This window comes from Vespa crabro, chromosome 19 (genome assembly GCF_910589235.1).
Source record: "Vespa crabro chromosome 19, iyVesCrab1.2, whole genome shotgun sequence".
Classification (NCBI taxonomy): Eukaryota; Metazoa; Arthropoda; class Insecta; order Hymenoptera; family Vespidae; genus Vespa; species Vespa crabro.
Window position 1 is genome coordinate 4311890 of NC_060973.1, and position 11435 is coordinate 4323324.

General features: G+C 26.9%; 4 protein-coding genes across 6 annotated transcripts; 3 read left to right on the forward strand and 1 right to left on the reverse strand.

Moving 5' to 3' along the window:
* The first annotated feature begins 240 nt into the window (after positions 1-240).
* On the forward strand, positions 241-3417 carry LOC124430538 (coiled-coil domain-containing protein 22 homolog). 3 transcript variants are annotated; one of them, XR_006943790.1, is made up of 8 exons: positions 241-394; positions 697-868; positions 996-1296; positions 1374-1606; positions 1719-2153; positions 2215-2655; positions 2748-2934; positions 3001-3417. XR_006943790.1 is itself a non-coding variant. In XM_046977262.1 (7 exons), exons 1-7 carry the CDS (start codon positions 345-347, stop codon positions 2865-2867), a joined length of 1752 nt encoding a protein of 583 aa, XP_046833218.1. In that variant the 5' UTR covers positions 241-344; the 3' UTR covers positions 2868-3417. The 3 variants fall into 3 exon arrangements, 1 of the variants encoding a protein (XP_046833218.1); XM_046977262.1 differs by having other exon boundaries at positions 2748-3417; XR_006943791.1 differs by lacking the exon at positions 241-394 and having other exon boundaries at positions 740-868; positions 948-1296.
* A 116-nt stretch (positions 3418-3533) lies between these two features.
* Positions 3534-5228, reverse strand: LOC124430539 (28S ribosomal protein S27, mitochondrial-like). The gene is made up of 2 exons (XM_046977263.1): positions 4043-5228; positions 3534-3924 (listed from the first exon to the last, which is right to left on the reverse strand). The coding sequence occupies exons 1-2, from the start codon at positions 5108-5110 to the stop codon at positions 3640-3642; spliced, it is 1353 nt and encodes a 450-aa protein (XP_046833219.1). The 5' UTR covers positions 5111-5228; the 3' UTR covers positions 3534-3639.
* Positions 5229-5560: 332 nt separating this feature from the next.
* LOC124430600 (phenylalanine--tRNA ligase alpha subunit) lies at positions 5561-8714 on the forward strand. The gene is made up of 8 exons (XM_046977435.1): positions 5561-5796; positions 5937-6277; positions 6352-6573; positions 6783-6898; positions 6988-7172; positions 7239-7600; positions 7701-7802; positions 8005-8714. The coding sequence occupies exons 1-8, from the start codon at positions 5656-5658 to the stop codon at positions 8654-8656; spliced, it is 2121 nt and encodes a 706-aa protein (XP_046833391.1). The 5' UTR covers positions 5561-5655; the 3' UTR covers positions 8657-8714.
* Positions 8715-9532: 818 nt separating this feature from the next.
* Positions 9533-11388, forward strand: LOC124430601 (partner of Y14 and mago). Its single transcript, XM_046977436.1, has 3 exons — positions 9533-9816; positions 10173-10269; positions 10358-11388. The coding sequence occupies exons 1-3, from the start codon at positions 9786-9788 to the stop codon at positions 10830-10832; spliced, it is 603 nt and encodes a 200-aa protein (XP_046833392.1). The 5' UTR covers positions 9533-9785; the 3' UTR covers positions 10833-11388.
* Positions 11389-11435: the final 47 nt, after the last annotated feature.

An 11435-nucleotide genomic window follows, 5' to 3' on the forward strand; every position in this document is an offset into this window, starting at 1 on the left:
TTTCCTTATCATCGATAGCATGCTCTTTTTGAGGTTCTATCTTTATCTTTCTCTTTATATTTTTCTTGTAAATAGATACTTTTAAAACATCGTAAATTTGATAAATATTTATGAAAGTTAAAATATGAGCATTCGTATATACTTGAAACAAATTATATGTGTATATAATATATACACACGATATTCGTTTTACAAACGTCTCACGCCACCTGTCTGTTTGCTACAAAATATATATATATATATGTATATATATATATTTCTTGTGAAAGGTTAGGTTTTTATCATTATCAGATTGAGTTCTATATAATAAAACATAACTTAAGAATTTTCATTTTTTACGTATAATGGAGGAGGTAGATAATATAATTATTCATTCGTTACGTCAAATAGGCTGGTAAGTAAATATATCAATCTTAATATTTTTGCTTATTCTGTCATTACGTATAAAAAATGGGCGTTGATTTTATTGACAGTAATAATTGATTTAAATGCATTTTTTCTTGGCATTATCATTTTACGTATTAATATACGCAAAAATTTTTTTTTGCAATAACAGAAAAAATATCAAAAAATATGCATACATTAGTCGGCATTAATTTGTTTATCATATTTAATACATATATTGCAAATACGTTTCATTTTGCAAAATGTTTTGGTGCGTATATATTATATAAAATACATGAAAATTGTTTGTAGTGGTATAAAAGAAGAAGTAACAAATTTAAGCGGTTTTGACACAGAGACTGTAGTAGAAGCAACGGTAAAATGCTTAGATACTATAAGGCCAGGACTTGGATTGCATACTACTTTGCCACCAAACATGGCTGCACGTTTTCGTTTAGGCGCAACACTAGCACAAGCATGCATGGTAAGAGATCACGTTAAAAACGGTTTAATTATTTGAATATACTTAGCATTGTTTAATTTATATATATCCGTTTCTTCAGCAAATAAAATATTTGTCATCTGTACTCATACTGGATTCATAAATTTAGGACCTTGGATACAAAGGTGATATTGGTTATCAGACATTTCTCTATAGTTCGGAAAATGATTTAAGAAGGGTTTTAATGTTTTTGATTGAAAAATTACCTAAGGAAAGTGATAAGACTTTAAGCGAACCAACCAGTGAAATCGCTTTGCTAGAAAAATCTATAGCATCGGTTATATCACAAAGTTTTTCAATACCATGGTTACCACATTTTTGCCACAAAAAGGGATTCAGAAACAGAGGAAGGGCAAGTGTACCTTATGCATCTGTAAATATAGAAGTACCAGTATCTGATGTAGAAGAAGGTAAATTTAAAATTTGTTTTTTAAAATTGCAAATTTTCTCTATCTTTTCTTCTCTCTACATAATTTTTTTATTACAGAGTATCAGAATTACTATTTACATTATATGCAGCCAGTGCCTAATCAAATGCAAACTCACCAATGTTTTCTGCCTTCAATTCTTTCGCACAATGCAAGAGCAATTCATTCGCAATCGATAAATATTAGAGAACGTATTGACTGGTTGAATGCCCAACAAGAAAAAATGATACATGTATCAAATCACAATCAATCATTTAACAGAGTTACTCTAAAAGAATCAACAATATCTAAGGTAAAAATATTTTGAAGTTTGTAAGTTTTGCTCTTCTTTAAATAATTATGAAAAAACTTAAAAAATTAAATATGTTTCTTGCTAACATTTCCTAATTAATATCTTCACATAGAATTCTCAATTGAGTGAGACTGATGTTACAACAACCGATGTTACAACAGCTGATGTTATTCAACAAGAATTTATTTCTAAGAAAGAAGAGATACAAGACTTGCAAGTTGAAAAAATAAAAGAGGAATGTGAAAATTTTAAACATGATATAGATAGTTTACAAGAAGAAATTAAAAAGTTAACAGTAAAAGCAACTCAGGTATCTATGACTTATCAAAATGAGGAAAAGGCATTAAAAATTAATGAAGAACAAAAGAAACTTAAAGCAAGAGCTTATGATTTATATCAAGATGGAGAACAAAATATACGTAAGCTGGAAGCTACTATTGAAGCTATCACAAATGAATTATTACATTTAGCTAATCAATGGGAAAAGTATAGAATATCATTAATTCAAGATTATCGAGAAGAAAGAGAGAAACATTCCACAAAAGCAGTAAGTATTAATATCAATTTCATTATAAAAATAAATCTACTGACATTTTCTTCATATTTAGAGTGTAAGTCAAAAGAAGCAGGATGAAATCAAATTACTCAAAGAAAAAGAGAAAGAACTTAAAGAAGAACATAGGAACAAAAAGCAATTGTTCTCGCAATTAGTGGTAGAAGTACAGAAACTTCCGAAAGAAGTTAACAGATCGGCATACACTCAACGAATTTTAGAAATAATAAATAATGTCAGGAAACAGAGAGACGAGATTAATAAAGTTTTGGCAGATACTCGTGAAATTCAAAAAGAAATTAATACTCTTACTGGACGCTTAGAAAGATCATTTACAGTAGTAGATGAATTGATATTCAGAGATGCAAGGACGAACGAAGCCTCTAGGAAAGCGTACAAATTATTGGCGACATTACATTCTGATTGTAGCGAACTTGTAAGTTTGTTCGAAGAAACAGGTGCTACAATACGTGAAATAAGAGATTTGGAAGAACAGGTAGTGCATATATTTCCTATGCAATAAATAAAAATTATCTTAGTATACTTTTATTTGTTTTGCTATATCTAATTAATTTTTTTAATCGATAGATTGACACAGAATCTGCTAAGAATGTTGGTGCAAACCTGGAAAGAATAACTGCTGATTTAAAACAAATGAAGCAAGAAACAGCTGCATTAACTGCACAACTCCAAAGTCGAAGTTCATGATCACATTGTATGTGCGATAATAATACAAATTATAGCATACTCACAATCACATAAAAATACGAAAAACGTAAGAATTTATATTTGTTATTACATTTTACAATTTTAAAATTCTACAATTATTATGTTGTTACAGAATATTCGAGTGAATATTATTCATTAAATACAAGACTAAATGGACAAATACTTTTATAGTTATACAAGTCTTGTACACAACTTTAATAATTTAGTGTTATTTATGGATGTATTAATTATAAAGGATGCTGTATAAATATGCTGCAAAAAATGTGCCTCAGCTTGGAGCACTTGATATTTAAATAATACAGCTTCCAGCCCCAAATATACAAAGGAAAACAGTATGCACAAGTGCTCAAGAAATGTTGTTACAAAGCCTAATCTTTTTTTAGTATAAAGTTCAATAGTATAAACTTTCATATTCCTTGTAAGCATATAGCTTTGAAAAAAATTCTAATAATTCTTTGTAATAACTGCTGAAAAAAGTTGTTTTTGAATAAGCATGTACAAATGATAATACATACAAAATGAAATGTTATTTACGATCATTATAACAATTTTTTTATGCATTTTCTTTATACTAAAATGTTAAAAAATGATTCGTTGATTAAATATTATTATAAAGTAAATAATCTATGTTTGTCTGTTTCTATGTTTCATTTTTATAAAGTTTTATATATATTTTTAATAATCTCTACTGCATTTTTATGTTACATAGTATTTATCTAATTCCAATTGCAAGTTGATAATATTGTGAATTTTAGACATTTGGCGGTATATAAACTTCTTGTTCGACTAATTTTTTTAATTTCTTTACTATATAAGGCTTCTTCGCTAATTTCTCATCTTCTTGCTTCAATATTTCTTGTTTTCTTTCTATTTCCAATTCTATCTTTTCCTCATTTTCGAAAAAGGTTAATAATCTCTCTTTCTTTTCTAATTCCTCTTTCATCTTCTTTATATTTTCTAATCTTAATTGTTTATCCAACAATGCCTGTTGTTCCTTCAATGTTACTGCTCTAATTCTCTCCCATTCAAGAAAGGTCTACAATTAAAATATAAAATGTCAATAAGAGGATTTTATTTATTGAACGAAACATAAGAAAATATATTTCTATAATAACAAAGTGATATATATATATATATATATATATATATATTACCTCTTTTTGTTGAGATATATCTGTTTCAGTGCATTGATCGACCGCAGACTTAACTTCATTTTCTATTCTTTCTAACAAATTTTCTTTATGTAAATCCTTATTTTTTAATGTATCTAAAAGAACTTGTAAATTCTTTAAGTCTTCGGTTACTTGATCTTCAGGAATATTTGCATTATCTTGTTTAATCAAATCAAAAACTTCTTCATGAACAATTGCTTCATTAACTTCAGTTAACCACTTGTTCACAAGTTCTCTTGCTTTATCATATTTTTTATACAGAATCATCCCCCTTAATTGACAAGTTCTTCCTAAAGAATTATTCATGTGTTTTCCTTGAAATACCAACGTTTTACCAACTATACTCAAAGGATCAACAAGATCAAAATGATCATCGAAATATGGATTCCTTATATATCGAACACGTATTTTAATTTCTTCTTGAGAATCATCTCCCTTAATTTCAGGAATTTTCCAATCATTTGGATTTTCTAAATATCTGTGACAAGAATATACAGACAATGCATTGGATATTGGATGACCTGAATCTTCTTGAAGCATCAACAATCCTGCTACCTTGGCTGCTGAAGCAAAATCTTTTTCTTTTATGAATTTATTCATGAGTATATTGTAACAAAAATAATCAGGAAAAATACCATAATTTAATCTGTCATTTAATACTTCAAAAAGGTCATCAATATTATTATGACTAAGAAAAAACCGTATAACGGCATGATGTGTAGATTCTAAAATATTACACGCTTCAGCAGATAATCTTAATTTGTAAAGCAAATCAATAAGTTCGTCCTTATGTAATTTTTCTTTGATAATATTAGCAAAAATATCAACGTCAATTGCATTAAATTTTCCAACATTATTAAACTGAGATTCAAGTTCGAGATACAAATCTACAGGTTTTATTTGTTGCAATATAGGCGAATCGAGTCTCCGATCCCATGCTTCTTGACACTGATATGCTTCTGTAAGAAATAATTTTTTCTGTATTCTTGAATTTCGAAGTATTAGGAAAGCATTCTTTCCAAATTTCATTGATTTCAACATTTTATTCATAGTTTTGATTACTTTCTCATAATTGTACGTTTCAAATGTATATTGTTAGAAAGGTTAAAATTCATACACTACTTTACACGTTCTATTATAATTCATAGAGCCTTGATATATAACATATACATATGAATATATGATATGTTTTCCTGTTTGAGCATAGCTAGCTACCTCTGGTTTTTATAGAATCAATTAATTTTCACAAATCGCGCCTTCAATAATTTGAACAGATTACTATAGATATAAACTTAATTTTAATAATGTTTCGATGCAATTAGATACCAAATTCAGGATCGTTGTCTGCTTTTAATGTTAACAAAAGTAAACTTGATACTCATATGATAAGATCTAAGTCGATATTATTCTAAATCTAATTCGATACAAGTATTATCAGGTAAATGACTGCAATTATCTACTATGCTTGTAGTTCATATTTTCGCCACACTTATCGCTGAAGTCACATATGATAAGTATGAAGAGTAATGAACCGCTTTAAAGGCACTTGTAACGTGATTAAATGTTAAATTTGTTAAACAATTAATATTATAAAAATGGCAAAAGAACTTGCTGACGATATTTTGAAATATTTAAGTAAAAATGGTGAAGTTAATTCATTAGATTTAGCGGAAATTTTTAACGAGGATCATCAAAAGATCGTTGGAGCAATTAAGAGTTTAGAAGCTCTTGGAGATGTAAAAGAAATTTCTTTTACATATTTTTATTAAATATTAATAAAAAATGTTTTTAATGAACTTTGCTTTATCATTATATGTTAAAATATATTTGATGCAAAATTGAGCAAGGTTTTACATATTTCTTTTTCTTTTAATAGTTAATCGATACAACATTAACTAGCCAGCAAAAATGGGAAATAACATCAGAAGGGCAACATGTAATAAAATGTGGTAGTCATGAAGCTGCAGTCTATTATGCTGTACCCGACAATGGAATATCACGATCTATTATTGATTCGTCTGTTCCTTTTGCAAAAATTGGTTTTTCCAAAGCACTTGCTGCTGGTTGGATTAAGCTTGATAAGTCTAACAGCACAACTATTGTTAGGAAAGCAGTACCATCTATCACAGATACTGTACAATTACATTTGAAAGATCTTGATAGTATTCCAGAAAATATTAAGAAAGAATATAAAAAGAGAAAGTTTCTTCAAGAAACGTAAGTCTTTTACGAAAAAATATGAAAACTATTACACTTGGCTGTTTTTATAAAACCATTCTTTTTTATGAAAGTGTTATTAAAAGCATACTCCTTAAGAAAGGCCCAAAATTTTCTATTCAAACTGAGAAGTTAGAAACAGACTTGACTGCGGAATTGATAGCAAACGGTGCTTGGAAGGATAAGAAATTCAAACCATATAATTTTGAAGCACGTGGATCGCTCCTAGAAGTTGGACATTTGCATCCTTTGCTTAAAGTCAAAAGTGAATTTAAAAAAATATTTCTGGAAATGGGGTAATTACAATATTTATTAGTATTAACAAATATTTTTTTACAAAATAAAATTATGATATATATATATATATATATATATATATATATATATATATATATATATATATATATATATATATATGTTAACTTTCAATATTTTAATTATTATATCAATACATATATTTAAAAGACACAAAAAAAAAAATAAAATTTGACATTATTTTTTTCAGATTTACAGAGATGCCTACAAATAATTACGTAGAAAGCTCATTTTGGAACTTTGATGCCTTGTTCCAACCACAACAGCATCCTGCACGAGATGCACATGATACATTCTTTATTTCAGGTACTTGTTTATCAGAACAATTTTGGTTTGGATATTATATTAAAACGCATAATAATTTGCTTTGCAAGAATAACTGTTTTTTAACTTAGAACCAAGTCATAGTGATCATTTTCCTCCTGAATATTTGGAAAAAGTTAAAAAGATTCATAGCGAAGGTGGTTATGGATCTCAAGGTTATTGTTATGATTGGAAAATAACGGAAGCCCAAAAAAATTTACTTCGTACTCATACGACTGCGGTTAGTGCACGGATGCTGTATAATCTTATGCAACAGGTATATTTTGACATTAGTGATAATAGTTATATCACAAAGATATGATAAATATGCTTTTATTTTCAGGGAAAGTTTAAACCTGTAAAGTACTTTAGTATTGATCGTGTTTTCCGAAATGAAACTTTAGATGCAACTCATCTTGCTGAGTTTCATCAAATTGAAGGTGTAATAGCCAATTATAATCTTACTCTTGGCCACTTGATTGGTATGCTGTATGAATTCTTTAAAAAACTTGGCATCACCGAACTTAAATTCAAGCCGGCATACAATCCATATACGGAACCAAGTATGGAAATATTTTGTTATCATAATGGTTTAAAAAAATGGATTGAAATTGGTAATAGTGGAATGTTTAGGCCAGAAATGTTATTACCTATGGGTTTACCTGAAGGTGTCAATGTTATTGCATGGGGTCTGTCATTAGAAAGGTATGTGCAATATATAATATGATATTGAATTATTGATATTATATACATATATATATATAGTAAACATCAAGATGTCTAATTGATATCAATAATTTATTAGGCCCACAATGATTAAATATGGTTTAAATAATATACGAGATCTTGTTGGACAAAAGATTGATTTGGAAATGGTATACAATAATCCATTATGTCGATTATATAAGTAAATATCATTTTTAATATCTTTTCATTGTTAAGTTAACAAATCTATTATATATAAATATATCTTTATATATATACATTGTAATACTTTTTAATATTGTTTGATAAAATTAACACTGCATTGATAAAAAAAAAAAAAAGATATATTCATTACACTTTAGAACAATTTAAAGTTTCTTCAGTTGAAAAAATTATGTTGACAGAGATAGCGCACAAATTAAGTCATCGAAGATAAAATTACAAAAACCATTGGATGCAGATATTTCAAAGATAGAGAAGAATCAAAATCAACACCATACATCACAGATAATACATAATATTACAAGGATTGAAAAGCAGAAACTTATTATTTTTTGTGATCCACATTATCCTATATACTCTATAGAAAAGATTTTAGATCTTGCAAAACCTTATTTAAAAATAACCATGTCGATTTACACGCATTCCTCTGTAATGGAATTACCCATAAGTTTACAAAATTTCTGTTTAAATTATCAAAATGTTGATAGAGATGCTCTTGTAGACATAATATTAATTTGGAAGATCATTGGCATTGATCCTATTTTGCAATCATCTAATATGTTTGAGTTAAAAGGTGAAGTGAATATAGCACGTTATTTGAATCGTTTAATTGAATCTCAAAAGTCTAATATATTAATATATGAGAGTAATGGTCCCTTATATGCTAATCAAATAGATTTTTACTTAGAAAAAATACATAGTATTTTGCATGAAGTTTCAAAAGATCAATTACATAAAGTTTTCAAATACTCACCATATGCATTAGGCGAAAATCTTTCGGTTGTAGACATTGTTTTAGATTCTATCAAAAAACATAAGTTGAGAAGAAAATAATATTATACATTAAATCAAATAAATGTCGACTTTATATTAAACTATCTTATTTAAAATATTTATTTGTACTATCTTTTTTTTTAATTTTGGAAATAATTTTCCTATAAGTATAAACAAATAATTTATATATTCTAATCATTCTATCCCTCAATTTTTCTAATCATATATACATAAAGTTATTTACCTATGTAATGTTTTATGTGATACATAACGTAAAATTGATCGGTCGTTCGATGAGAAATCAAGCGTGAGAACGAAGGAACTGAAAATCTGGAGTGGATGTTTTGAAAATCGCTCCACCTAAGTAAAATCAAACTAAAGTTTTTTCAAGTTCGAGAAAACCATGTCTCTTGCTTGAATCTTCATTTGTATATAATACGATTTTGTTCATCAAAATTGTTCAAGAACTACGCCTGTACTCATTGTTGGCGTAAATCATTGTAAAATTAAGGATGATGAACAGCCTTAATGTAAAAATTATTTAAACATTAGATTATGTATCATTAAAAATGTTATAATTTAATACGCATATACAAACAATTTAGATTTTTCTTAATAATTAATCGTGTACGATTGAGATAAATAAATATTTTGTTAGAGATCTTTGTAAATTTATAAGAAATTTTTTTCTTTCGCCAGACGATTTTCGTAAGATCGAGATAATCGATATTAGTTGTTTAAATGTTATTATCGACCATTCAAATTCGAGATAAATGATGAAAAATAACCTCCATCTGTACGATCGAAAATATATAATTTAAAAATGCCAATACATGATATATATATAACGTTCTTTCATAAAAATTTTTCAATTATCAGGTTATGATAATTATGTTATGCTATCATAAATTATTAGATTATATATAATACTGCCGTTTTTATTGGTATAAAAACGGCTCTGTACAATATTATAGTATATTACTGCTGTTATATACCGTAAGAGATTTCGGACCTATGTAAACAGAATTTGAGGAAATACATTGACGTACGAATCCTCAAAAAAACCTCACATATACCAAATCAGTGGTTACAATAAGTACAGTTATATCATAACATGAGGATAGTAGGAAGTTTTTAGAATTATAATAAAAATAGTTTGAACACACACTACCAATCGTGTTGAATAATCATGGCGTCTACTTATATAAAGGATGAACAAGGTAATTATGTTTTTTCTTATATATTATTAAATTTTCATATTATATTTTACAAAGCCTCTAGCTTGTAACCTCAACAATTTTTTCTATTTCTTTCTATATAATTTTTTTTTTTACAAAACTTGTTGCTTTTAACCTCAAAAATTTTTACAGTTTATTTACATAATCTTGTATATTGTTATTTATCCAATGTACAAATTCTTTTTAATTTTAATTTTTTATTTTTTAATTAATGTTAGTTCTTCCCAACAAATTTAATAAACAATTTAATAAGAGTTTAAAACATTAAATTTATGTTCTCATTAGTTAAATCAAATTTATGATTCTTTTGAACATTGTATCTTTTATTTGTCTCATAGGTGGAACATTTATTCCAGCCAGTCAACGTCCAGATGGTACATGGCGTAAGCCAAGACGTGTAAAAGATGGATATATACCACAGGAAGAAGTTCCATTGTATGTTAAATATTTGAATAAATTAAAAAGAAATTATTTATTCCAGCATATTAGTATACGTCATATACTAACTTTTATTATTTTCTAGATATGAAAGTAAGGGCAAACAATTTATAAAGAACAAACCTATTTATCCAGTGGGAGCGAGTCCAGAGTTTATAGCTCAACATAAAGCTAAACAAGAGGCTTTGGCAGCTAAAGCAACAAAGTGTGTAACGTGTACACAACCTAAGTCAGAAAATAAGAAAAAAAAGAAGAAAAGTAAAAATAAAAATACAGAGATTATAATAGAAGAATTATCAAAAACTACTATCTCTCAAGCTAAAGTTGAAAATAAAATATCTACATTGAGTAATGAGGTAAATAAAACAAATCAAACACAAACAACTGTTGATACTGAAAAAAAAATAAAAAGTCTTCGTAAAAAAATAAGAGAAATTGAATCATTGGAAGAAAAAATAAAAAATGGTTTATTAAAAAATCCAGAAAAAGAGATTTTAGAAAAAATGCGAAGAAAGAATGAAATAATGAATGAAATAAAATCTTTAGAAGAAAAAGTATAAAATGCAATTGTTTGAGATATTTGTACGAATCAAATTGTGATGTTTATTATTTTCTTATCAAAAGAAATATATAATGTCTGTATATTAGTATCTAATAATAGTAGCATGCATTTCATTTCTCTTTTATAATAATTACAAAATAGTTTTATGTTGCATATTATATTTTTTATTGCAACTTGCAATAAATAATATTAATGTAATTTACAGGAAACATTTAAATTAAAATAGATATATATCTGCATGAAAGAAATCACCTTGTAATATATAATGTATTATGCGAATACATCACAATATTTTCCACCTTGTAAAACCATTAAAATTTATTGGAGAATAATATACCTGTAACATTAGTAAAATATACAACCAGAGTTGTGTAATTAGATATAAGATTCATATTGTTAAACATCAGACTTAATTCAATTTTAAATTAAAATATTATAGATTTAAGCAACGTATTTCTGACAGAGCGTCGTTAAGACTGGTGTACCTTTTACACTACACAATTTTTATAATGTCTTGTGACAAAGTTATATCATAAATCAATGATTATATTAGATATATTCTGAACATTACTTTTTTAGTACCACCAATGCACCTTTTTTT

Bases quoted from the DNA above. Each gene is read 5' to 3' on its own strand.
- LOC124430538 (XM_046977262.1), top strand. From the start codon at position 345: ATGGAGGAGGTAGATAATATAATTATTCATTCGTTACGTCAAATAGGC. The intron at 395-696 runs GTAAGTAAATAT...AATTGTTTGTAG, and splicing joins TCGTTACGTCAAATAGGCTG to TGGTATAAAAGAAGAAGTAA. The intron at 2,154-2,214 runs GTAAGTATTAAT...CTTCATATTTAG, and splicing joins AGAAACATTCCACAAAAGCA to AGTGTAAGTCAAAAGAAGCA.
- LOC124430539 (XM_046977263.1), bottom strand. From the start codon at position 5,110: ATGAATAAAATGTTGAAATCAATGAAATTTGGAAAGAATGCTTTCCTA. The intron at 3,925-4,042 runs GTAATATATATA...TTTTAATTGTAG, and splicing joins ATATATCTCAACAAAAAGAG to ACCTTTCTTGAATGGGAGAG.
- LOC124430600 (XM_046977435.1), top strand. From the start codon at position 5,656: ATGGCAAAAGAACTTGCTGACGATATTTTGAAATATTTAAGTAAAAAT. The intron at 6,899-6,987 runs GTACTTGTTTAT...TTTTTAACTTAG, and splicing joins TGATACATTCTTTATTTCAG to AACCAAGTCATAGTGATCAT. The intron at 7,173-7,238 runs GTATATTTTGAC...TTTTATTTTCAG, and splicing joins TGTATAATCTTATGCAACAG to GGAAAGTTTAAACCTGTAAA.
- LOC124430601 (XM_046977436.1), top strand. From the start codon at position 9,786: ATGGCGTCTACTTATATAAAGGATGAACAAG. The intron at 9,817-10,172 runs GTAATTATGTTT...TTTGTCTCATAG, and splicing joins TTATATAAAGGATGAACAAG to GTGGAACATTTATTCCAGCC. The intron at 10,270-10,357 runs GTATGTTAAATA...ATTATTTTCTAG, and splicing joins CCACAGGAAGAAGTTCCATT to ATATGAAAGTAAGGGCAAAC.